General features: G+C 43.1%; 1 protein-coding gene across 3 annotated transcripts; it reads left to right on the forward strand.

Annotated features, from left to right (window-relative positions):
* Positions 1-15,285: 15,285 nt before the first annotated feature.
* Positions 15,286-25,625, forward strand: LOC308371918 (myosin heavy chain, fast skeletal muscle-like; the record flags this gene model as incomplete). Of its 3 annotated transcripts, none has more annotated exons than XM_080846964.1 (38): positions 15,286-15,489; positions 15,582-15,725; positions 15,812-15,968; positions 16,074-16,101; positions 16,206-16,320; positions 16,418-16,510; positions 16,600-16,663; positions 16,755-16,853; positions 16,943-17,046; positions 17,164-17,302; positions 17,601-17,719; positions 18,218-18,367; positions 18,464-18,634; positions 18,727-19,027; positions 19,130-19,200; positions 19,301-19,388; positions 19,475-19,592; positions 19,686-19,809; positions 19,927-20,063; positions 20,321-20,576; positions 20,705-20,947; positions 21,038-21,214; positions 21,295-21,440; positions 21,550-21,640; positions 21,731-22,120; positions 22,289-22,534; positions 22,631-22,827; positions 22,934-23,117; positions 23,253-23,418; positions 23,563-23,687; positions 23,802-24,110; positions 24,203-24,406; positions 24,501-24,626; positions 24,721-24,891; positions 24,980-25,084; positions 25,168-25,263; positions 25,368-25,499; positions 25,605-25,625. In XM_080846964.1, 38 exons carry the CDS (start codon positions 15,286-15,288, stop codon positions 25,623-25,625), a joined length of 5,811 nt encoding a protein of 1,936 aa, XP_080703090.1. The 3 variants fall into 3 exon arrangements, with proteins under 3 accessions (XP_080703090.1, XP_080703091.1, XP_080703092.1); XM_080846965.1 differs by having other exon boundaries at positions 15,286-15,486; XM_080846966.1 differs by lacking the exon at positions 25,605-25,625 and having other exon boundaries at positions 16,206-16,302; positions 25,368-25,508.
* Between the last annotated feature and the right edge of the window lie 1,292 nt (positions 25,626-26,917).

A 26,917-nucleotide genomic window follows, 5' to 3' on the forward strand; every position in this document is an offset into this window, starting at 1 on the left:
TGAGGACATGATGTTACATATGGTTGTAAAGGCCCACAAGGTGCTTGGCCTACAGTTTTCGTGAAGCACATTCCCTGCATTCCCGACATCACTTAATAACAGGACCCAGGACCACCCTGGCCAGTAAAAGCGGTCCTTCACCTTGCCTCGCAATTTCTGTACACCTAAATGGCCGCCCGTCGATTCACTATGCAACTATGAAAGGACAAAAAGCACCACGGTTTTAGGAAGGACTACTTGATTCCCAGCACTCATAGCCCCTTGAACCACTGGTACTCGCATCAACATCCCATTTTGACATTGAGCTGTCTCCATACCCCTGCACATTTCCTCAGCTCTGCTTGGCAAATGGTCTCAATTCCCCCATCCCCACAGAGGTTTTAAGTTTAAGTATCAAGAGCATTATATCTGGGTCCCTTTGTTGAGCCTTCTGAAGCTCCTTTCCACCTAAATCTTCCTCCCTTACCACCCCAAGAGCTCCCGGTTCTAACAAGGGACTAGCTCCCATCCTAATATTTCAGCTTGATCTGAGCAAAGCCTCAAATGTTACAGTCCAATATCTGGCGTCCTCCACATTATATACATTTCAAAATTCCAGTAAAATTCAGTGTGATACAATATGATATTTCAGTTTGTAGCAAAGGGAGAGCGTAGTCACCACACATGGATTTGAACCTGGGTCTACAGGGTGCCAACATGCACTCTGACTACCATACCAATGAGCCAGGCTCCAAAGTGTGGCAGTCAGAGCACATACTCATCTGTACTGCAGCACTCCGTCACACTGCCCTCCACTTCTGGAAGTGCACCCTTGCGCTTCATGCACATAGGCATTCCTCCCGCATCCACCAACAGTAGAATAGAATAGAATAGACTTTATTTGTGATTGTGCATTAGATACACAATGAAATTTGTTTGTGCAACCACTAAAAAAAGGCCAGTTGTGCTGGGTGGAGGGTAAGAGTGTAGTGTGATTAATAAGTTCTGTGATGGCCCTGGGGATGAAACTGTCTGCAGTCTGGAGGTGTGGGCTGTAGTGGCCCGGTAGAGCCTGCCAGAGGGTAGCAGGGTGAAGAGATGGTTTGTGGGGTGAGTCTCATGCCACATGCTCGCATCCTAAAGATGTCTTCCAGGGGAGGCAGTGGAAGTCAGACTATTCTCTCAGCAGACCTTATGACCCGACTGAGGGATTTCCTGTCCTTGTCTGTGCAGTTGAAGTACCATGCAGTGATACAGTATGTGATCACACTTTCAATGCAACAGTGGTAAAAAGTCTCAAGCAGCTCGGGAGACAGGTTGTTTTTCTTCAATATTCGCAAGAAGTAGAGCCGCTGTTGTGCTTTCTTAACTGTGGCAGTTGTGTTCATCACCCATTTCAGGTCCTCTGAGAGCATAACCCCCAGGAACTTAAAGCAGGAGGTCCTCTCTACTTCCTCACCATTGATGCGTGGTTGAGGGTTCCCCTTTTGCCGTCTGAAGTCGACTATGATTTCTTTTGTCTTTCTGACATTCAGGGTCAGGTTGTTTTCTTGACACCATTTTGTCAGTCTGTCAACTTCATCTCTGTAGGCATTTTCATTTTCATGGGTGATTTGTCCTACCACAGTGGTTTCATCTGCAAATTTGATCACAGTATTTGAAGGATGGGTGTTGGTGCAGTCATATGTGTAGACGGAGTAGAGCAGAGGACTCAATACCTAGCCTTGTGGAGCTCCAGTGCTGAGGGACAGGCTTGAGGATTGGTGAGGACCCAGTCTCACTGTCTGCGGGTGATCTGTTAGGAAATCCTTAATCCACATACACAGGCTGTAGCTGAGGCCCAGATTAAGGAGTTTGGTGATCAGCCGGTTGGGGATGATGGTATTAAAAGCCGAGCTGTAATCTATGAAGAGTAGTCTCACATATATCTCCTTCTTGGCCAGGCGTGTCAGCGTTGAATGGAGGGCTGTGACGATAGCGTCCTCAGTGGACCTGTTTTCCCTGTAAGTATACTGATGCTGGTCCAGGGAGCGAGGGAGGGAAGCCTTTCACCAGCCTCTCAAAGCACTTGGCGAGGATGGGAGTGAGATCTATAGTCACAGATCTATAGTCATTTAAGGTGCGGATGTTACTTTGCTTGGGTACAGGTATAATAGTTGCTGTTTTAAAACAGGTTGGTACAGCCGCTTTGGCTAAAGACATATTAAAAATGTCCGTAAAGACATCTGCGAGCTGGTATGCGTATTCTTTGAGCACTCTTCCTGGAATGCCATCTGGTCCCTCTGCCTTCCTTGTGTTCACAGACCTGAGGATGAGTCTTACCTCCTCTGCTGTTACCATGGCTGTGTGGTCTGTGCCAGCAAGTGGGGGAGCAGCTCCATTATCTAGCCCAGATGTCTCGAAGCGGACATAGAAGTGGTTGAGCTCCTCTGCTAAGGAGGCATTGATGTTTGTCGGAGGGTTGCGGCTTCCCCTGTAGATCTTGATCTGTTGTATGCCTTGCCATACTAGCAGTCCTGGAGCTGTAGAGCTGCATCTTCAGGCCACTTCCTAAATGTTTTGATGGTAACGTCTTGTTTTTTAATGATGGGGCGATATGATGGAATCAGGGATAGTGACAGGTGATCAGACTGGCCCAGGTGTGTGTGGTGTGAGGCCCTGTATCCCTTTTTAATATTTGAATACACACAGTCCAGAATATTATTTCCTCGAGTTGCGCAATTTACGTGTTGATCAAAGCAAGGCAGCACCGTCTTGTGGTTGACATGTGTAACCTAGTGGTAGTTAGGTCTTGGCTCTGCGACTACGCCACTTGGTGCCTTTCACACCAAGATATGTTGTTTCGTTTTAATGGTACCTTTTAACAGAGACAAGAGGGTTCTCACCCAGGTACGTTCCAGTAACACAAGAGACGAGGTATTTCAAATGGAACAATAACACTATTTATTAACACACGGCTAAAGGACATTCAAATATGGCAAGGGGGTGAGTAATGACTGCCTCCAGGATGGTAGGGGGCATAGGGAGCAGCTGCTGCAGGGGGTTACCTCGGAAAGGGGGTGATACCGACACGACACGCCACCTGTGCTCTTGATCCACACACACAAACACCTCTGCACACAACACACATAGGCACACACAGGCACTGCAAACAAGTATCACAGCAAAATGGTGAGGTGCACGTTACCACTCAAAAAGGACATGCAGTGCGCAAAGAAAGAGGACTCGGATCCAGCGACCTGCCCCGCAGACAGCTACCACACTCTGGAGAGGAAAGGGGAAGAGGAGTTGGGGTTAAGCTTAACTGGCTAAAACCAGGCAGAGTTCTAGCCAAAGAAAGCCTACTCTAACTAGGGAAACAATGCTGAGGCAGCCAATACAGCACCTATCACTCTAGCACCACAGGGAGGAGAGGGGAAAATAATAAAAGTCATAAAAAGTAGCACGCTAAACCTAGCTCACACCTAGGTTTAGGCAAAGTCAACCAAACAAATGCAAAAGCAAACAAGGTAAAACAATGAGTCAAAAGCTGAAATCACCCTAAACTTATAACAGGCAAAGCAGCAGTGGCAAATCTCCTTCACGCAGCACAGACAGAACAAACATGACAATAGGCTCTGGTGCCTCACAACCGAAACCTGGACTTGTCTTCCTACAGGATACAGCAGGGTGTGTACGCTCGTTCTCTTCCGACCAAGACCTTCGGCAGCGAAAACGCCTGCTACCCGGAAGAATCTTGTGCATTAGAAGCACCTGTATTGTCCTACCTGATGCCTGGTTATATACCAGCAGCACTTTGGCTAATGAATTAGCAGCCACAGTGCTGCTTGGGGGCGTGGCAGAGCAGGACCGGGGCTACGGTTGCTGCTGGGAAACAGGACCGTAGTTCTGCCGGTTACACATGGTTAAAGTCACCAGCCACGATAAAAACGCCCTCTGGATAAGTGGTCTGCTGTTTGTTAATAGCTGCTAGTAGATAGCCAAGTGCTACATTAACGTTGGCATCTGGTGGGATGTATACTGCGGTTACCACGGTAACGGAGAATTTGCGTGGTAAATAAAATGGTCTGCATTTGACTGCTAGCATCTCTAGATCAGGTGAACAATGCTTATCGATGACAGTGGAGTTTGTACACCAGTCCTTATTTACATATGTACATAGTCCTCCTCCACGGCTCTTACCAGAAGCCTCTGTTCTATCGCCGCGATGAAGTGAGCGACCTGCCAGCTCCACCGCTGCATCTGAGATCCCCGAGTGTAGCAAGCTTTCCGTGATAACGATGAGGGCGCTGTCTTGTATGGTTGACGGCGTCGATATATCTAGATGAAGCTTGTCCATCTTATTTCCTAGAGACCTGACATTCGCGACGTAAAGACTGGGCAGTGGTGGTCTGTTTGGAGCCCTTTTTAGCCTAGCCAAGTCGCCAGACCTGCAACCCCGCTTCTGTTTTCGTTCCCTCCTCCGTCTTCAGGGTATGCCGCTCGGTGTATCTATCCATGGAGACGCCGGTGTTCTGGCTATTCCTGGAGGAATCCCATGCGAGTGTTGAAAGGCACTCGTTATCGGAATTTGGCATGTTCTACCGAAGTAAATTAAATCCACTCTGTTGTAGAAAATATTTGAAGATTGATTTGGTTTGATTTGACTGATTTGACTGCATTGTTTTAGGGAGCACTGAGCCGCTGCGACTATGCGCGCCGCCATGGCAACGGGATCCAGTACTTCTACCATCTAGATTGCCAAGCCTCAGATGACCTCATGGAAACCATCCAACCTCTGACATAATTTGTAGCGAACAGAGAATATAGTCAACTCACCTGTCCTGGCTACAGGGTGCCAAACATTCAACCTGGCTGCCATACCAAAGAGCCAGGCTACTGTTAGTCAGGAAGAAACCTTAAGCAGAACCACGGCACATAAGGGGGGACCCATCTGCTTGAGGTCGGCCGGGTGGAGATAGGAAGGGGGGAAGGGGGAGGGTTGTGTGGCAGAAGGGGAAGGGAAACAACAGGGGTGGTACACAGCCAGCATTTGGTAGATGTATGTAGTATACAGACATCCGGTGGTAAATACATGATACAGGCAAGACCAGTTTAGTGGGTATACACTGTGCTCGTAGGGCTATTGTTACAGGGGTAAGGGATGTAGGGACAGAGAAACATTTCAGTGGTGGCAATAATGTATATAAATGCTAGCAGAGGGTATGGGGTAGAGTAAGTGTACGGCAGTGCAGTGGCGGTGGGTGCAACTGGCCGAGGGTTTCTACAGGTAGACCAGGTGGAAAGACTACAGCAGCGACCCATGGCGGAGATAGTCTAGATTAGGAGGGAAAGAAAAGGAACAGACTGAGTGGGTAGAGTTTGGCTGTCCATATGCGTAGATGAGGAGTGGTGGGGGTGAGGAGAAATGTTTCCACTTCCATCAGCAATTGGAACATGCTATAAGAGAGAGAGAACATTTTTGTTAGTAGACATCAATTTCAGAAACAGATAAGGAGATACCTTTGGGTAGTAAATTTAACAGTAGGCAATATGGCTATTTTATCAGTGTTATTATAGGCATTAGCAATGTGATAAGAAAGGAAAGAGAGAGAGAGAGAGAGGGAGAAGATATGTTTAGTTATGCTGGCATTTAGCATTTTGTTTGGTTTGGTACATTATGGAGATTTTAGTCGTAAGCTTTGTTAGCGTTGCAGGGTACACAGCAGTGCCTAATTGGCTGGTGACAGTCGCAACACGCTCCATATGCTGTACCCGGGATCCGTAAAGGCCCTCCTTCACGGTACAACATACGGTGTCTGTAGCCCAGTTTAGTTGATTAGGGGGGTATTGCATGTGTTTGGATATGTTTAGTTATGCTGGCATTTAGCATTTAGTTTGGTTTGGTACATATGGAGATTTTAGTCGTAAGCTTGGTTAGGGTTGCAGGGTACACAGCAGTGCCCAATTGGCTGGTGACAGTCGCAACACGCGCCGTATGCTGTACCCGGGATCCCTAAAGGCGCTTGATTTGTTTGTGTCAGTCCAGCCTCCTTTCACTAACCAGTGACAGGTTGGCGGTAATTATTTTTATTTCCCCGTAAGAGACATCGCGTCCCCCCTGGAGAGTGTTATCCCACTTTGAGAACCACTGCTCTTGAGCATACTATGTTTGGAGCGGGTCACATCCTTGATGCACGATAAGGATATGTATTCAACTTCCAGAAAAAGGCAGGTTTGAAGGTGCAAATCATGGAGAGAGGTCAACAGGCTGACAGGTCCTTGCATTGTCCAGCCTAAGACCAAACACATTGCTGCATTCTGAAACATCTGCGATGGTCTCACAACACATGCAGTTTGGATTGCAACAGTCATGTCTAGTAACCAGGTCCTGAAGAGTGTGAACCAAGAAGACCTTGAGAGAGAGGCTACATGCGCAGAGTAAATAAGTTAGTTATCAATCACAACTAGGTTGAAGATGCGATTGTTTGGCCAAAGAAAACAGGACTGCTACAGTTCTACTACTTATTACTACTAAATAATAGGGTGCTGGTAGCTGGCTGATCTGACAGTGTAAAGTGGGTGTGACAAATTTGATAAAAACATGGCGAAAGAAGAGAGCGAAGGTGTGGGATGTGTGGACGAGGTGTGGGATGGCATGGAAACCATCACAGGCTGCAAGAAGAGCAGCAGCATTGTTGAGGGGGATGCAGTGAGGGCAAACCAGTTTAACCACTTGTACAACAGGTTTGACAACCCTGACACTGGTGTTAATGCCTGTCTAAAGGGGCTTGCATGCTTCTGAAAAGGCCGATTTATGGTCAGAGGCGCAAGCGCAAGTCTGGAAAAATCGGCAGATGCACGCAAGACGTGGAAAGTCGCGCAAGGGGCTTACAAGGGCCTCTTTCGCTAGCGCCTCTGACCATAAATCGGCCTTAACACCTATTCCTGCACCTCCCCCACCAGCTGCTCCCCCCCCCACACCATCACGGCTAATCAGGTCACAGGAGAGCTGAGGAGACGGCGCTCCAGGAAAGCAGCCGGCCCGGATGGAGTCTGTCGAAGACTTCTCAAGGTATGCGCTGTGGAACTGGGTGAGCCTCTGCAGCATCTCCTCAACCTGAGCCTCCAACTGGGAAGGTCCCTGCTCTGTGGAAAACATCCTGCCTCATCCCTGTTCCAAAGAAGCTACACCCCAGTGAGGTGAATGACTTCAGGCCAGTCGCTCTAACATCACACATCTGTAAGACCGTGGAACGACTGCTACTGCACATCATCAGACCCAAGGTACGCCATGCACTTGACCCGTTGCAGTTTTCCTACCAGGAGAAGGTGGGCATGGAAGATGCCATTGTCTACCTAATGTACAGGGCACACTCTTATCTGTTCAAGGGGAAAGGTGCTGTGAGAATCATGTTCTTTGATTTCCCCAGTGCCTTCAACACCATCCAGCCTCTCAGACTGAGTGACACGCTTGTGCAGATGGATGTGAACACCCACCTGGTATCCTGGATCACTGACTACCTGAAGGAGAGACCACAGTTTGTCAGGCTGAAAGACTGCGTATCTGAGACTGTGTTGTGCAGCACCGGCGCTCCACAAGGGACTTCACCTACAACACAGAGTCATGCCACATCCAGAAGTTCTCTGATGACTCTGCTATTGTGGGATGTATTAGGGATGGACAGGAGGGTGAGTACAGGAGCCTGGTGGACAACTTTGTGCAGTGGTGTAGGCATAACCGCCTGCAGATAAACACCACCCAGACCAAGGAGATGGTGGTGGACTTCTCAGCGGAGGTCTCAGCCTCCTCTGCTACCAGTCTCCATCGAGGGGGTCAGTGTGGAGCTGGTCAACACCTACAAATACCTAGGAGTTCATCTGGACAGTAAACTGGACTGGTCAGCCAACATAGATGCCATCTACAGGAAGGGTCAGAGCCGGCTATACATCCTGAGGAGGCTGAGGTCCTTCAATGTCTGCAACAAACTCCTGCGCATGTTTTACCAGTCTGTTGTTGCCAGTGTCCTTTTTTATGCTGTGGCGTGCTGGGGAGGTAGCATAAAGAGGAGGGATGCAAGGTGACTAGACAGGCAGGAGCTGTTGTTGGCACCGAACTGGACTGCCTAACAACAGTGGTGGAGAGAAGGACCCTGAGTAGGTTGCTGACCATCTTGGACAATTTTCACCACCCACTACACAGTACTCTCAACAGACAGAGGAGTATATTCAGTGGCAGACTCCTGTCACTGTCACTGTCAGGCTGAAAAAGTCCTTTGTCCCCAGGGCCATTCAGCTATATAACGCCACGCAGAAGGGAAGGGAGAGGGAGATGGACTTCTCTGCATGAATCTACCTCAGGGTGGCTTTACACGACAACGCTCCCGGGTGAAACCGACAAAATATTTTATCAGATGTGCCTTTTGTTTAGATGGCGACAGCGTTTTTGGGGCTTAAAAACGCAAAAAAATGAACCCACCCTCCAGAGTGGAAATCTTAAAAACGCTCCACCGTCGCGTTCCCGTCTAAAGGGTTGAAAACGCAAAAGTGTGCTCTGAGCTGCTCACGCTGGCTATCCTCGCATACGCGTTGACATCATATCCATGTGCATACAGCCAAACAACAACAAACATGTCGTATTATTTCCATCAGTCGGAGATTCAAGCTGCTTTGATATCTATCCAGGAGTCATTTCAGCAAATTAGCCGAGTAATCACAGATAAAACAGAACAGAGAAGGCGCATTAATTACACTAGGTCTCGAAGCTTGTCTGTTCTATCCCTTGTAGCCTACGTCGCTTTGGCCAAAGGCGTTTGCTAAATGACTAAATGTAAATGTACACGAACACTGCAAATGTAAGTGAATGAATAAATAAATAAGCACCCAATCGCGTTAAAATAGCCATAGTGGAATAGAATGGACACATATACATCCTGCAGTAGGTACCTCCACGTCTGCACCGTTAAGTTCAATTTCACACACTTTTGCGTCACCGTCTGCATGCAGATTTCCACCCAAAGACTCTCGTCTAAACGCGAAATAAAAAGTGGGAACGCAACGCCACTTTTGCGGTTTGCGTTCAGATCGTTGTCGTGTAAAGCTAGCCTCAGTCTGCCCTTCTCTTCTCTTCTCTTCTCTTCTCATCTCATTATATTCCATCCCACTGTCCATCCCCCTACTGGCCATACTAGCCCTCTGCGCAGACTTTACTTTACTACTTACACTATCTACACACAAAAGCACAAGAAGTCTTTCTTTGCACTATCCACACAAGCACATGAACACTTTCTCTTTGCACTATTCACACTTGCAGCACAACACTTTGCTACAATACAATCAATGCACACTGTACTTTAGGGTCAGATCCATTTCTGTGTCTGTAAACACCCCACTCCATGTTCTTCCTATGTGTATGTGATTTATGTATGTATGATTGTGAGTTGCACAAGTGTATAAGCTACTGGATGACTATCTATCTATCTATCTATCTATCTATCAGCAACAGCATGTACACTGAGGTGTCCACTGGTGTCAGGAAGCAAGTCAACATTAAAAAAGGCTTGCAGAGAGGGAGCCCAATGGTCAGCATTTAACTAGAAGTGTTTTGGTCCTGTGCATCACTGGCACAAGTTATTGGTTGGTGATTATCTGATCTGGTGATAATGGGTAGAATATATAGGAATGAAGAACCACCGCATTAATGTCAGCCATTTAGAAGAAGCCATGGCATTGCAGAGAGGGAGCCCAATGGTCAGCATTTAACTAGAAGTGTTTTGGTCCTGTGCATCACTGGCACAAGTTATTGGTTGGTGATTATCTGATCTGGTGATAATGGGTAGAATATATAGGAATGAAGAACCACCGCATTAATGTCAGCCATTTCGAAGAAGCCATGGCATTGCCGCTGACAAAAAATTGCTGTCGGATGAGGAAGGCTGCCCATGGCCCGCCGTCTGTCCAGAGGCAGAACTTTGCACACAAGCAACCACCACCACCACCACAGCCAGCAGCAGCCACATAGGAGAGCTACATACGCTTCCAGAGACAGACACACCGAGACTGCCATTGACAGCTGAGACAGGGCAGGTCATTGAGGAGCTGTGCCACTTGAGCAATTAAGGACTGGGCAAGAGTCAGTGGTGCCAGCTACGAGAACTTCAGGACACTCGCTGCCAGAATCGGAGACTGCACTTGCACCAGCCTGGTTCAGCACTTCATCGACTTCAGTCACGCATGCCTTAGCTGGCTGCCCCTAGCCAAGCGGGCAGCCCCAGAGCAGCACCCACGATCTCCATGAGGTTACCTGGAAACATTCCTTCCCCTTACCCCGCATCGATGATGCCCTCGACATTCGTTCAAGACTTCACTACAATAGCCATTGACTTACACAGAGAGGGCAGCCGTTACAGTGGGGAGACTGCACTGCTCTTCCAGTGATAGCTGCACTGCAATCTGCCTCTGTCACGATTTTGGACATTGGCTGTCACAATTTTGGACATTGGCGGCCTCTGGTGGCTGGACAGAATTCCGGACTTTGCTTAAGTTTTGGTGTTGCTCTCTCACCTGTTTTTTATCACTTGTGGTTTAATTGATCACCTGACCCTATTAGCCGGGGTGTACCTGGCTATTTTCTAGACTCATCACTGCGTCGTTAGTTCATCCATGAAAGAAAGTGATTGCTCTTAAACTACAAAGTCTCTAGTATTTTGTCTCAAGTCCGTTTTCGTTGCGCTGTTTTCAGCCGTTTTGGTTAGTTTGTTTCTAAAAGTCTAGCCTGTTGTGGTTTACTCCTTTTTGTAGCCTCCTTAGTTTTTTGCCTTTTGCCCTGTAGAAATATCTCATGTGTTTTGGCATTACCACTGTAAGAACTATATTCTGTGTTTTTGGATTACCGCTGTTGGAATTATCTTCTGTGTTTTTGGATTACCGCTGTTGGAATACCAATACTAACAGTAAGCAGCGGTCCCCAGCCTCCAGGAGCTGCCAGCGAGACCAGCGAATGCAAGCTCTAGTAGCTGTGGCAAGACCAGGCTCAATATTCTGTCATTTGATGGGTGTAGTTCTGGGTGTGTGCACGTCAGAAAGAGGAATTTGGTGATCTTGGCCTATGAGACATCAATAACAAATGTACTATCTTAGACATGGATGAATAGATTTTTTGCTGAGGGAAACAGGAGGCTGATATAGATACTGTATATATAGAAATAGATGGATAGAAATGGATATGACTGACATAGCCTACTGTCCATATTCCTTGGGGCTACTCCGCGTATCTAACCTCTGGGCTATACCTACTGCTCAAGTTGCCCTTTATTTCCACCAGCCCACCCTAATATTGCAAAAGTGGAACTGTTTGTATTTCTATGTGTAGGAGTGACAAAGAATAGTCCATAGTGCAGTGTGAATGGAAGAACTAGTAATAAATGTTATATTCCATGTGTAACAAATGTCTTGTGGTTTCCCTACTACATCAATGTTAGCATAGATCTTCTGTTTGCGGTAGCATGTCGGCATGTGATGAGTTATGCCCCAGTGTGGTTTCCTGATGTGTTACCATCTTTGTCTACCCAAGGTGAGTCTACTGTGACTGGGTCTGAATGCATTTGCCTGTCTGTAGTAAATGAGCCAAAGATACGTCTGACTCTGTGACACCTCTTCTTCAAAATATCCAGCTAATATAAATCTTAATCTTTGAAATATATTAACACTTGTTATGTGACAGGGAAACATATTCTGGGGACTGTAACTCTAAAATGGTCTTCAAATGTAGGCTATTCGATCAATTTTCTTTACAAGTTCTACCAAGGCACGCCCCCTTTTTTATCAAAAGTTTATTGTAGTTACTTTTAGAACTTATTAGCTCCATATAAATAGTATGTAATAATTGTTGTATGATTACTTGCCCGGTGAATGAACCAGTTTGATAGTTGTTGGTGATAAGGATATATGCACTTTAAAAATATGCAGTCAATTTGGCAACTGCTTCGAAAATCTCCAGCTGCCATAATCACAAGGAAACCAACGCGAATGACTGAAATACGCATCTGAGTACACTGCCTTCACTTGCTATTTTGCACTTCCATTCATATACTCTGCATATGTGGTTGTGGTCTTTAAATATTAAAATCACAGTTTGTTTAGTTTCTAGACGCAGTTGTTGTCCCAATTTACACGTTGGTTTAGAAAGGTATGCCTTCCAAAACTCTGAATATCTTCCCTACTGTGCCGAAGTTCTCTCACTTGTGTGAAACTGTGCCCTGAATCTTCCCACTTGGGGTCATGTTTGCTTGATGAATATGTACGACTGCTTGACTGATTGTCTGTCACCACCACCTAGAAACCTATAGCGGTTCAGAAAGCAGAGACAGCGAAACTCAGTTGGTCATGGCATGATGTAATTGATCCTCTACCACACGCAAGGGAAAAGGCACTCATGTTAAACAAGCACTGAAGTAACTCTTAATATTTAATGCGCATCTCAATATAAAGTTATAAGAACCTCTGACAGTGCCTTCTCCTGCATTGTCACTAAAAGATTGTGTTCTGTGTTGTGTTCTGAGGGTTTCATTAGGTGTTTGACTGCCAATATTTATTTAGATTTTTTTTAATTAAACTGGTCGACTACACTGTACCTGTACCTTTAATTTAAAAAATGCACTAGGCTTCTGCCATTTCCATTGTGTTATAGTCTGAGCATCCTTTGCACACCAGACCATGCAACTATATGGTGTATAATGCAGAGAGGTGATATGTAACGTATTTCACATGAATCTCACTATGACTGCAACTGTCAGAATTATTTTGAAACAACACATCTCATAATAATGGTTTACGGTGTTAAGTAACTGTTCTGGATGTGCATGAATATATACCAACCTAATCTGTTAGGGTTGACATTAATAAAATGAATAGCAATGGGCTTTACCCTTTCCTTTATTTAAGAATACCACATTGAACAGGGGCCATTCACCATTGCAGAATAAATTAAATGTAACAAGACTCATAAATGTCATAATGTGATTTATTGAAATATTTCAAGAGCTCAGAGGGAGGCAAAAGAGACTTTTGCTACACACCATAAAATTGGAGTAAACATTTATCCTGGTGAAGGTCAGAAGTATACATGGTGTCATGAGGCCAAGAGAACAAGAATTTCAAGTGTTTTAGTATGTTTGTTTGTTTGTTTTTTGGGTCCACTTTTTAAAATATTTTTACCTTTTAATGTAAGAGCCTATATGTTTAGTTTCTTTGACAACCCAAGAGTGTGGATAAGTATACAAGATTTGAAGGAACTTATAACTCACATGTCACAGTACACCACCAGTAAATCACACTCTCGCCATCTTTGGAATGTCATTTTGAAATTGAGTAGCTCTGCCCCTGCCAAAAAAGGCCTTGAACATGCCATGACAGGCATGTGTGTGGAATAAAAAAAATGCAGTGTGTTAACAGTCCTACGTGTATTATTGTAACCTTTATTAAATGTATGCAGGCCCACCGACATGGATTATGTCAATTTCGATTTCCAAATCAAAACAACAAAGTACTGAATTACATACAAAATTAAAACTACTGCATGAACAGGCTTAAAGTGCCTTTGAGCTGCATGTTTAACTAGAGGGGCCAATGTAACGAAATGAAACAAATGCTAATCAACAGCTACAATATACATCAGAGTTTGCCTAAATGTTTGAAGCAATACACCAATATAATCAACATTACAGGTTAATAATATAATATATTTAATACTATTTATAAATAAGTCAATACCATAAATGGACCAGATTAGGTATCATTACCACATCCAGTATGGGTGCTGCTCATTTCATAACATGTGTTAGTAAACTGTTTAGTTCATCAAAATGTGTGTGTGATGACATGCTTGACGTGTTTAAATATACCACACCATTCCTATACTTCCCTATTTGGATCCCGCTTAGTTTGCAGATGTTCACAATATAAAGCCCTGGAGGCACAGAGAGGTCCACAGAGACTAGGGGGTTCCAGCGCACAGTAAGTTCTCATGCTGTGACTGCATGACTAATGTTCTCTGAAACATGGGAGAGCTGGATTGGCTTGGCAGTGAAACCTGTTACATTTTTACTATTTGCATTTCTGTATAATATAATGTCTGACCTCTTACTCCTATCATTTTAGACTATTTGACGATTGTGGACATTTCATCTGGTACTGGGAAGAACAAGTAAGTTCATCTGCAGACTATCAATTCAGCAACTTAAGTTACCTTTTCCAATAATAGCAAGCAAGCCAATCGGCTACCAAAGAAAATATATACCTATAACAAAAGTTCAGAATACACTTTCTACTTCAGTCAAAACTTTCTCAATCAAATGGGGTTTCAAAGGTATGCATATTTTTCAGATTTGGTCCTTAAATCCAAAAATTCTAGGCTGTACACACAGTCTTTGGCTGGACTGGACAGTAACACCTATTCTGGCTTTGAAGCTACTTTTATTCATATGGAAAGGTTATATCTCCTTTGACCACGCTTCAGTGAGGTTCTATGAAGACAATGTGCAGCGTTGCACAGTGAGTGATATAAACACAACAAATAAATATATTCAAATAAAAGTCACATTACCGTTGAAGACAGTTTCTTGGTTTGGATCGTTTCTCTATTTGCATCACGTTTGATGCTGCTGCATTTGTCTTTGTTTTTTGCAGCACGTTTATTCATTTGCACCACCTTCCTCTTTTTGTACCTCGTTTAGACTTGTGTTTGAGTTTGTTAATTTGAATCGTTTCTGTACTTGAAGTTGTTTTCCTTAACTGAGACGTATTAGGCCGCTGCAGTGCGTTTGCCCTTGTCGGCCACCGACTTTCTTCCTTTTTTGGACTTTTTGGAAAAGATTCTTTAAAAAAAGAATATCATACAGACAAATAACACTCATTGTCATTTACATGACTGCACCTCATACATCATGATGAAATACAAAGACAACATTTTAAACACACTAAATAATAGTCCAATCCACTTATATTAATTTACTACACTACCCCACGCATGTAGGGTGCATTTTGAACCCAATTTCTACATTGACTGTTTTAGCAAGATAACCATGGTTTAATATGATTACCTGTTTCCCTCATTAGATAAAATGTAAATATTTACTGTTCATCTTGACTGCCTCATACACAGACACTACAAAAAAAAAAAAAAAAAAACATCCAGTTGTCAGTTTGTTTACTTATTTCAGATATGCTATGTTGCAAGGTTGAATTATGTTTCTTACAGTTCGTGGTTGTAATCTTTCTTATTACAAAATAACATTTTCATGCTTTTTCTTCCAACAGTAAACCTCAACCATGGGGGACGCGGATATGGCCACTTATGGCAAGGCTGCCATTTACCTCCGTAAGCCTGAGAAGGAGAGACTTGAGGCCCAAACCATGCCCTTTGATGCAAAGTCAGCTTGCTATGTAGTTGACAAGGAGGAGTTGTACTTGAAGGCTAAAATCAAGAGTAAAGATAGTGGCAAAGTCACTGTTGAACTGATTGAATCCAAGGAGGTATGTTAGCAAGGTTCTTAGTTAAGAAAATGATTGACTATTAAACAGAAAGTTTCTTGCCTTTATCTCTTTATATTGTCCATTTGTTTTAGGAAAGAACCGTTGCGGAGGCGGATGTCCACCCCATGAATCCTCCAAAGTATGACAAGATTGAGGACATGGCCATGATGACCCACCTCAATGAAGCCTCTGTCCTGTATAACCTCAAAGAGCGTTATGCAGCATGGATGATCTACGTAAGCTTTATGCTTTCTCACAGATGAAAAACTATGTTAAAAATAAAACAGCTGTAACACCAATCCCCTTTATTTCCTCATTCTAGACCTACTCTGGACTTTTCTGTGCCACTGTGAACCCCTACAAGTGGCTCCCTGTGTATGACCAAGAAGTGGTGGAGGCCTACAGAGGCAAGAAGCGTATGGAGGCCCCCCCCCACATTTTCTCTGTCTCTGACAATGCTTTTCAGTTCATGCTCCAAGGTAAGCATTCCATTTAAAAGCCACTAAATAATAAGATTTTATTATATATTTCTTCATGAACTTATTAAAAAAAGTGATTTATCTAAAATTGCATTTGTCCCGCAGACAGGGAGAACCAGTCTGTTCTGATTACGTAAGTGTCAATGCATGACTTAAAACTTTGCATTATCTTCTATGTTACCTTGTGGCACACACAATTCTTATCTGAAAAATGTAAAAATCTTTTATTTAATCTAGCGGAGAATCTGGTGCTGGCAAGACTGTGAACACCAAACGTGTCATCCAGTACTTTGCAACAATTGCAGTGGCTGGTGGTGAAAAGAAAAAGGAACCAGTGCCTGGAAAGATGCAGGTCAGACCCCTTACACCTTTAGGTGCTAATTATCATAAAGCAACACAAACATTCTCTTCATAACAACATATTCCTTGAATGTTTCTTCCACTTGCAGGGCTCTCTTGAAGATCAGATTATTGCTGCTAACCCACTGTTGGAGGCTTATGGTAATGCCAAGACTGTGAGGAATGACAACTCTTCCCGTTTTGTAAGTTAACTTCTTATTTAAACTCTGGCCTCAGTTCTGTGGTTATTAATAAGATAAAATTACTTAGGATTTAATTTTGTCTAAAACAGGGAAAATTCATCAGAATTCACTTTGGCGCAACTGGAAAGCTGGCTAAAGCTGATATTGAGACTTGTAAGTATAATTATCCTGTTTATATAAAATGTTTACATTATTGCTGCCTTAATATTTTCAAGTTAAAATATAATCTTCCCCACCTAAATAGACCTGCTGGAAAAGTCTAGAGTGACGTTCCAGCTTCCTGATGAGAGAGGCTACCACATCTTCTTCCAGATGATGACCAACCACAAGCCTGACATAATTGGTAGGGTTATTATTTTCAACCAGCAATCAAAAAACATTACATGTTATCATTAATTTGCAACAACAAATTATTGTTTTCCCCCTCTACAGAAATGTGCCTCATCACAAGCAACCCCTATGACTTTCCCATGTGCAGTCAGGGTCAGATTGCTGTGGCCAGCATTAATGACAAAGAAGAATTGGACGCCACAGATGTGAGACATCCATGAGTTTTTCTTCTGGACAATGAATGCAATGAGAATGACATTCTAAAAAAAAATTGGATTACAAATAAAGATGTGCTTAAAATTAATGAATGCATGTAATTGCAGGATGCCATTGACATCCTAGGTTTCACTGCAGAGGAGAAAGTCACCATTTGGAAACTGACTGGTGCTGTGCTCCATCATGGCAATATGAAATTCAAGAATAAGCAGCGTGAGGAGCAGGCTGAGCCTGATGGCACTGAGGGTAGGTTTAAAAACTCTACTGAACTTGGGTCAGTTCTAGTGATAACTACTAGGTAGTCTTATTTATTGAAGTAATTAAATTAAAAGATAGATCAGCATGTATATTAACTTCAAGTTGTACTTTTCCTCTGATTATAGTTATTCATATATTATATTTATTACCTACAACAGAAGCCTGTCAATATATCTACAGTCATTCATAAGTACTTTTTTTGTGGTCTCTCAATTTAGGTTAAGAATGACTTTCCTGGGTAAAATATTGATATAAATTACTGACTTAAACGCTTTGTTGTTTTAAGAGGCTGACAAAGTCGCTTACCTCCTGGGCCTGAACTCTGCTGATATGCTGAAGGGTCTGTGTAACCCAAGGGTGAAAGTCGGAACTGAGTTTGTCACCAAGAGTCAGACTGTGCCACAGGTATCTCACATACTACAAGGTTGACTATAAAGACCACAAGGATTTTGACATTGTTTGAAAATAATTATACTGCTGGTATTTTCTTTCTCAGGGTTCACACCTTTTTTTATTGAAAACATTTCAAAACTTTTCAAGGACCTTTAATTAAGTCTCCATGAATCTTTACAAGTTAATAAATAAACAGAATGATAAACTTTAGTGCACAGATTGGGCCTAAACTCGAAAAGTAAATAACAACCTTTTCCATTACTTTTCTATTAGACTATGTCAATTCAAGTAGAGACTGCACCAGGCACAACAAAACCAAATCTACATTCAACAAAATAATTATTTCTTGACTTTTCCAGAACTTTCAGAGACTTAAATGAATTCCATGACTTTCCTAGCCCTGAAAAATGGGATTTTTTTTTTCATGACATTTCCAGGATTTCCATGACAGTGGAAACCCTGCCTTTTCTCATCATAGTAAGTAAGTAGTAATGTTACATATTGTTTTAGGTCAACAACTCAGTGTCAGCCTTGTGCAAGTCTATCTATGAGAGGATGTTCTTGTGGATGGTCATTCGTATCAACGAGATGCTGGACACCAAGAAGTCAAGTCAGTTCTACATTGGTGTGCTGGACATTGCTGGATTTGAGATTTTTGATGTGAGGACAAAATGATAAGATTCTTCACTAACATTATTTGTTTCTAGTGACTTAGGGTGCCACTCTCAATAATGTTTGAATATGTATCCAACACAGTACAACAGCATGGAGCAGCTGTGTATCAACTTCACCAATGAAAAACTGCAACAGTTCTTCAACCACACCATGTTTGTCCTGGAGCAAGAGGAGTACAAGAAAGAGGGCATTGTTTGGGCTTTCATTGACTTTGGCATGGACTTGGCTGCCTGCATTGAGTTGATTGAAAGGGTCAGTTTCAATCAATCCACATGGCACAGTGTTAGATTTGTATAGTTTCATGATGTCCACTTTTATAACTAAGCAATCTTATTTTTCAACAGCCCATGGGTATCTTTGCCATCCTTGAAGAGGAGTGCATTGTCCCAAAGGCCTCTGACACCACTTTCAAGGACAAGCTGTATGGCCAGCATCTTGGAAAGAACGCAGCCTTTGAGAAGCCCAAGCCTAAGAAAGGCAAAGCTGAAGCTCACTTCTCCCTGGTGCACTATGCTGGCACTGTGGACTACAACGTTACTGGATGGTTGGACAAAAACAAGGATCCACTGAACGACACTGTTGTTCAGCTGTACCAGAAGTCATCAGTCAAACTTTTGCCTGTCCTGTACCCACCTGTCGTTGAGGGTAATAACCTGTTTAAGTCTAAAGGCTAATACACAAAGAGTAATTATATTAGATTCTATGTATGTAACTCAATTATCCAATTCATTATTTGTGTGTCAACAGAGACTGGTGGTGCTAAGAAGGGTGGAAAGAAGAAGGGTGGCTCCATGCAGACTGTGTCCTCACAGTTCAGGGTATGTGTTTTAATAACAAGAAGAAAATGATCAATCAATCAATAATTGTCCCAGCACAATTAACTGTATGATTAAAATCATATAATTCTTGGTTCAACAGGAGAACTTGGGTAAACTCATGACCAACCTGAGGTCCACCCATCCTCACTTTGTGCGTTGTCTGATTCCAAATGAAATTAAGAAACCAGGTAAAGGGATTTTAGTAAATTAAGACAGGTCCATTATTCCAAAAATTGTATTTGCTTAAAAATTGTACATCTCCGTATTTTCACAGGTTATATGCAGAACTTCCTGGTCATCCACCAGCTCAGGTGTAATGGTGTACTGGAGGGTATCAGAATTTGTAGAAAGGGTTTCCCAAGCAGAATCATGTATGCTGACTTCAAGCAGAGGTAATCATTCAACAAATATACAACAATAACTTATAATACACACTTCATATATGTATTTTATGGGAAAATAATGTTTCTTTTTATTGACAACAGATACAAAGTACTGAATGCCAGTGTTATTCCTGAGGGTCAGTTCATTGATAACAAGAAGGCTGCTGAGAAGCTCTTGGGATCCATCGATGTTGATCACGATGAGTACAAGTTTGGACACACTAAGGTGGAGAATGTTATTATCTTATATCTGTTATTATGAATAAATATTGAATTAGTGTGAACACTATGTCAATTTCTGCCTTCAATTACACACCTCATATATTTTTTTCTTCTCTTTTAGGTGTTCTTCAAAGCTGGTCTGCTTGGTACCCTTGAGGAGATGCGAGATGAGAAACTGGTTTCCCTGGTCACAATGACTCAGGCTCTGTGCCGTGCATACCTGATGAGGAGGGAGTTTGTCGCGATGATGGAAAGGAGGTAATGTGTGATGTATTTGGTGGAATCACCCTCAACAAAATGATCTGCCATAAAACATAGCATTGCAGGTTTTTTATTGTAAAACAATAGATTGTGTTAAATGAATTGCCAATCTCTATAAATTAAAGCACAAACGTACAACACTGAGATAATTTTCATCAACACAGATGTATATAAAAAACTGGACTAATCACTAACAGTGTTTGACAGAATCCCTCTTCAACACGGTTTAATCAACAAATCAACCTCTTTTGCAGAGATGCAATCTATACTATCCAGATGAATATCCGCTCATTCATTAATGTGAAGCACTGGCCATGGATGAAGGTGTACTACAAGATCAAGCCTTTGCTTCAGAGTGCTGAAACTGAGAAGGAGCTGGCTAGCCTGAAGGAGGAGCATGCAAAACTCAAAGACATGTTTGCAAAGGTTGATGCCAAGAAGAAGGAGCTTGAGGAGAAGATGGTGTCTATTGTGCAAGAGAGGAATGACCTGAATCTGCAAATGGCATCTGTAAGTGTATTACTATACAACGGGTAACAATTCTTCACATCATTGCAATATTCAAATCACTAACCTGTCTGAGAAATATTTTTTCAATACAAATCAGATTTCATCCTTTCATCTTGTATTTACTGTAGAGCTCTGAGACTCTCAACGATGCTGAGGAGAGGTGTGAGGGTCTGATCAAGAGTAAGATCCAGCTTGAGGCCAAACTCAAGGAGACAACCGAGAGACTGGAGGATGAAGAGGAAATGAATGCTGAGCTAACTGCCAAGAAGAGGAAACTGGAGGATGAGTGCTCTGAGCTCAAGAAGGACATTGATGATCTGGAGCTGACCTTGGCCAAAGTGGAGAAGGAGAAACATGCCACTGAGAACAAGGTTTATTTTCTTAATAAAAGAACAATGTTTTATTTCCAAGAAATCTTCATGAGGTTTACTGGATATTGATATAAAACATTCTATGTGTAGGTCAAGAACCTGACAGAGGAGATGGCCTCTCAGGATGAGGCCATTGCTAAGCTGACAAAAGAGAAGAAAGCCCTCCAAGAGGCCCATCAGCAGACTCTTGATGATCTCCAGGCAGAGGAAGACAAAGTCAACACTCTGACCAAGGCCAAGACTAAGCTTGAACAGCAAGTGGATGATGTGAGTTAAGGGCCTGTCTGTGTAAATAAATTCACATGTATCATTGTGCTACTTCATTACTTTATGCTTTGTATCTGCAGCTTGAGGGTTCCCTGGAGCAAGAAAAGAAGCTCCGCATGGACCTTGAGAGAACCAAGAGAAAGCTTGAGGGTGACCTGAAACTGTCCCAGGAGAATGTCATGGATCTTGAGAATGACAAGCAGCAGTCTGACGAGAAGCTGAAGAAGTAATTTGGAATTCTATTAGCAACTTATGATTCATGCAAACATGACTCCTTTTTTAGTCATTTTTTGGTATAAGCAGCCATTAACAACTATTTTAATTTAATTATACAGGAAAGACTTTGAAACAAGCCAGCTCCTTAGCAAGATTGAGGATGAACAATCATTGGGTGCTCAGCTCCAGAAAAAGATCAAGGAACTTCAGGTCTGTTTCACATCTTCAGTACCGAATAGTGTTTATTATCATCTGCCTGTTCTTTCTTAGCATCACTTATTTCTTTTTAACAACCAATAGGCCCGCATTGAAGAATTGGAAGAAGAGATTGAGGCTGAGCGTGCAGCTCGTGCTAAGGTTGAGAAGCAGAGAGCTGATCTCTCCAGGGAACTTGAGGAGATCAGTGAGAGGCTTGAGGAGGCTGGTGGTGCCACTGCTGCTCAAATTGAGATGAACAAGAAGCGTGAGGCTGAGTTCCAGAAGCTGCGTCGTGATCTTGAAGAGTCCACTCTGCAGCATGAAGCCACTGCTGCAGCTCTTCGCAAGAAGCAGGCTGATAGCGTAGCCGAGCTGGGAGAGCAGATCGATAACCTCCAGCGTGTCAAGCAGAAGCTTGAGAAGGAGAAGAGTGAATACAAGATGGAGATTGATGATCTTTCCAGCAACATGGAGGGAGTTTCTAAAGCTAAGGTTTCTGACATGTTTACTTTAACGTTTTAGCTTACTCTAACTTACAAACAATAATACAATATCAATACAATAATACAAAACTTTTGAATGTACACGTCACGTAAAATGCTACTGCCATTAACATTTCTGACTTTTGTGTTGCCTATTTCTTTTTACTTTCACAAACAGGGAAATCTTGAAAAGATGTGCCGTACCCTTGAGGACCAACTCAGTGAAATCAAGTCCAAGAGTGATGAAGGTGTGCGCCAGGTCAACGATCTCGGTGCTCAGAGAGCAAGACTTCAGACTGAAAATGGTGAGCTCGGCCGCCAGGTTGAGGAGAAAGATGCTCTTGTGTCTCAGCTGACCAGAAGCAAACAAGCTTTCACTCAGCAAATTGAGGAGCTGAAGAGGCTCAATGAGGAGGAAGTCAAGGTACTGATACCCGTCAATTACTTGATGATGAAATTATAGTACATAACCAACATTCTGTGAAACGCTTATTAAACACCATTCATTGTTCACAAACAGGCCAAGAATGCCCTCGCCCATGCGGTTCAGTCTGCACGCCACGACTGCGACCTTTTGAGGGAGCAGTTTGAGGAGGAGCAGGAGGCCAAGGCTGAGCTGCAGCGTGGCATGTCCAAGGCCAACAGCGAGGTTGCTCAGTGGAGGACCAAGTATGAAACTGATGCCATCCAGCGCACTGAAGAGCTTGAGGAGTCCAAGTAGGTACCAAACAGGCAAAGACACACATAGAATGTGGATGTGGGTTGTTATGTTGTCTACTAAAACCTGTCAATGTCCTCTAACTTAAATCGATTGCATTTTCAGGAAAAAGCTTGCCCAGCGTCTACAGGAGGCTGAGGAACAAATTGAGGCTATCAACTCCAAGTGTGCTTCTCTGGATAAAACCAAGCAGAGACTCCAGGGTGAGGTTGAGGACCTCATGGTGGATGTGGAGAGAGCCAATGGTCTGGCTGCCAACCTTGACAAGAAACAGAGAAACTTTGACAAGGTTATACCTCTATCTGGAATTTGTGTGATGTTGTAGGACAAACAAGCACTCATATTACATAATATAGACGTATTTTTTTTTTGTATCAGTGTCTCATATGTGAAATTAACCCAAGACACAAACTGTTTTTCAAAGGTCTTGGCAGAATGGAAGCAGAAATATGAGGAAGGTCAGGCAGAGCTGGAGGGTGCCCAGAAAGAGGCTCGCTCTCTCAGCACTGAGCTGTTCAAGATGAAGAACTCCTATGAGGAGGCTCTTGACCAACTTGAGACTCTTAAGAGGGAAAACAAGAATCTCCAACGTAAGTCAAGATGGCCTTAAAATACTTCCAAATCAAAGCTTGTTAAGAGAAGCTAAAAGCAAAATGTTTTATCCTGGAATACAAATCAATAGTACATTGGTAGATGCTGACTTTGTGTTAAGGATTTTAAATGTCTTGTTGCAGAGGAGATCTCTGACCTGACTGAGCAGCTTGGTGAGACTGGAAAGAGCATTCATGAGCTGGAAAAGGCCAAGAAGACTGTTGAGACTGAGAAGGCTGAGATCCAGACTGCCCTGGAAGAGGCTGAGGTACAAATACAAAATCCAACAGGATGGAGTGGAGAGATTCAAAAGGACATCTTAATAAATTGAGCAATTCGTCATATCTTAAAATTCTATGTTTTACTCTATATTTAAAAATAGGGAACTCTTGAGCATGAGGAGTCCAAGATTCTCCGTGTCCAGCTTGAGCTGAACCAGGTCAAGGGTGAGGTTGACCGGAAGCTTGCAGAGAAGGATGAGGAAATGGAGCAGATTAAGAGGAATAGCCAGAGGGTGACTGACTCCATGCAGGGCACCCTGGACTCTGAGGTCAGGAGCAGGAATGATGCCCTGAGAATCAAGAAGAAGATGGAGGGAGACCTTAATGAGATGGAGATTCAGCTTAGCCACGCCAACCGCCAGGCTGCTGAGTCCCAGAAACAACTGAGGACAGTCCAGGGTCAGCTCAAGGTCAGTAGTATAAATATTCAGTTCAGTTTTTGTTATTACAGTGCTCACACCAATGAAGTATAGCAGGCACAACACATTTCTCTGTCAACCAGGATGCTCAACTGCACCTTGATGATGCTGTCAGAGGACAGGAAGACATGAAGGAGCAGGCTGCCATGGTGGAGCGCAGGAACACCCTGATGGTGGCTGAGATTGAGGAGCTGAGAGCTGCCCTGGAGCAGACAGAGAGAGGCCGCAAAGTGGCTGAGCAGGAGCTGGTTGATGCCAGTGAGCGTGTTGGCCTCCTCCACTCCCAGGTAGAGAATGATAAAAGGTTGTTTAAACTGATACATAAAACAAACAATTCCAGCATTTAAAATATAACTGATGTTGTGCCTTTTTCCACACTAGAACACCAGTCTTTTGAACACCAAGAAGAAGCTTGAGACTGACTTCCTTCAGGTCCAAGGTGAAGTTGATGACATCGTCCAGGAGGCAAGAAATGCTGAGGACAAGGCCAAGAAAGCCATCACTGATGTAAGTTTTTTTTTCTGAAACAGAGCATTATATTTAACATTTATAAAAGTACTACTATCTCTATTACTTAAAAATACACTTTTCCACCATATAGGCTGCCATGATGGCAGAGGAGCTGAAAAAGGAGCAGGACACCAGTTCTCATCTGGAGAGGATGAAGAAGAACCTGGAGGTCACTGTCAAGGATCTGCAGCACCGCCTGGATGAGGCTGAGAATCTGGCCATGAAGGGTGGCAAGAAACAGCTCCAGAAACTGGAGTCCAGGGTAGGTAACAATATATGACTCTGAATGAATATGTTTAACTCATCATAGCAAAACAGGGGTCAGTATCTGAAATATTTTTCATGTTAAGGTTCGTGAACTGGAAGGTGAGGTTGAGGGTGAACAGAGACGTGGTGTTGATGCTGTCAAGGGAGTCCGCAAATACGAGAGGAGGGTGAAGGAGCTCACCTACCAGGTAAGAAAGCTCTCCTCTTTCTCTAGAACTGCATGCAAAATGTAAGAGGGGAGGACATTCCTGGACAAACTTTTTCTCTTTAGACTGAAGAGGACAAGAAGAACGTCAACAGACTGCAGGATCTGGTTGACAAGCTGCAGCTGAAGGTCAAGGCCTACAAGAGGCAGGCTGAGGAAGCTGTGAGTATTGTTCTGCCTTTGCTATACAGGAAAGTATTTTCTATTTTACATTGACTACTGTTTCGTTTTTCGGTTTTAAATGCACTCATATTCATATGCAACAGGAGGAACAGGCCAATACTCACCTGTCCAAGTGCAGGAAGGTTCAGCATGAGCTGGAGGAGGCTGAGGAGCGTGCTGATATTGCTGAGACCCAGGTCAACAAGCTCAGGGCCAAGGGCCGTGATGGCGGAAAGGTAAGATAATGTTTTATGAGGAAATATTATTATCTAACACAAAAAATGTAAGTTTCATTGATTTTTATTTGTCATCTAGTTAATTCATTTTTTTTTTTTTTTAAGGGCAAAGAGGCTGCAGAATAAACTCTCCATCCATGTCACTTTAATCTGGATTAAAAATCCTGGTTAATGTGACTTATCTAACAATGCATACTACCTAATAAATATTTATTTGACTTCATATTTGTTTGGTCTTTTTTTAATGGCTCATTCATAAAGTTTAGTCAGGAGGTTGACCTTTCCATGAATTTATAACTGTACTGTAGCTTTTTCTATAGGAGGCTGCCTCTATCTTACCAACCGGTTTTCACATTCACAATCATTCAACAGATCCCACGGTCCTTGGTACTTATATGAGACTAATTTAGCTGTTGAGCTACATCAGAATTTCTAACACATCAGAGAAGGTCTGCTAACGTCCAACCTAGAGATCATATTTTGCATACTGAACTAGAAGGGATTTATCATAAACTGCATGTCACATATGAGGGATTTGAAAAAATTTCATTTCAAATGTGAGTTCTGATATTTTACCATTTCCTAACTAACTATATTTTAGTTTGGCTCTTCCATCTCATTGGGTTCTCCCCAATCCAAATGGCTAACTTGGATTTGATAATGTCCTCAACAGGTTCAAATACCAACGCTTTGCATGGAAATATCATGCAGCTCTTTCTTCAGAAGATAAGAGGCAATGGGCCTCATTTATAAAACGTTCTTACACACAGATTTGATCTTAGAGTGTGTGTGCGATCAAATCCACGTCAAAGTACAGATTAAAAAAAAAAAAACGTCTTAAACGTGGAAAAGGACATATATCTACGTCTGGTTCTAGTTCGCGTAAGTACATCTCCTTGTGGCAATACTGGAGTACTTCCTGAATTCAGAACTCTCCGAGCGCCGACACGCAGTTTCACCATCATCATCGTCAGCACCTCTGTCACTATTAGGGAAAATGGTGAATGGCCAAATGAATGTTTCCCTCAATAAAATCAATAACACTATTAGAATAATTCACACATGAATGAAGTTCACGTCTAATACGTATTACGTTTTAATTTCACAAGTGTAAAACATAGCTCAAGTCTGTTAGTGGCTTAGTTTTCAGGAGGAGATATGGCTGCATTGGCGTTGTTAGAGGATATTCCCAACTGCGCAATAAGGAGAGAAAGGGTTTTTTCGTGATCGTGCAGACTTTTTGACACAGGATGATGTATGGCTGATAAGCAGGTACCGCTTGCTGAGAACGGCTCTGTTAGAGCTTTGTGCCCAAAGCGCACCAGATGCAACCAGGCCATACCCGTTCAGGTTTTGTCTGCTCTTGGATTCCTGGCTACAGGAACGTTCCGAGAGAAATTGGAGACCAGTAGTGTATA

Source organism: Sprattus sprattus, assembly GCF_963457725.1.
Source record: "Sprattus sprattus genome assembly, chromosome: 11".
Taxonomy (NCBI): domain Eukaryota; kingdom Metazoa; phylum Chordata; class Actinopteri; order Clupeiformes; family Clupeidae; genus Sprattus; species Sprattus sprattus.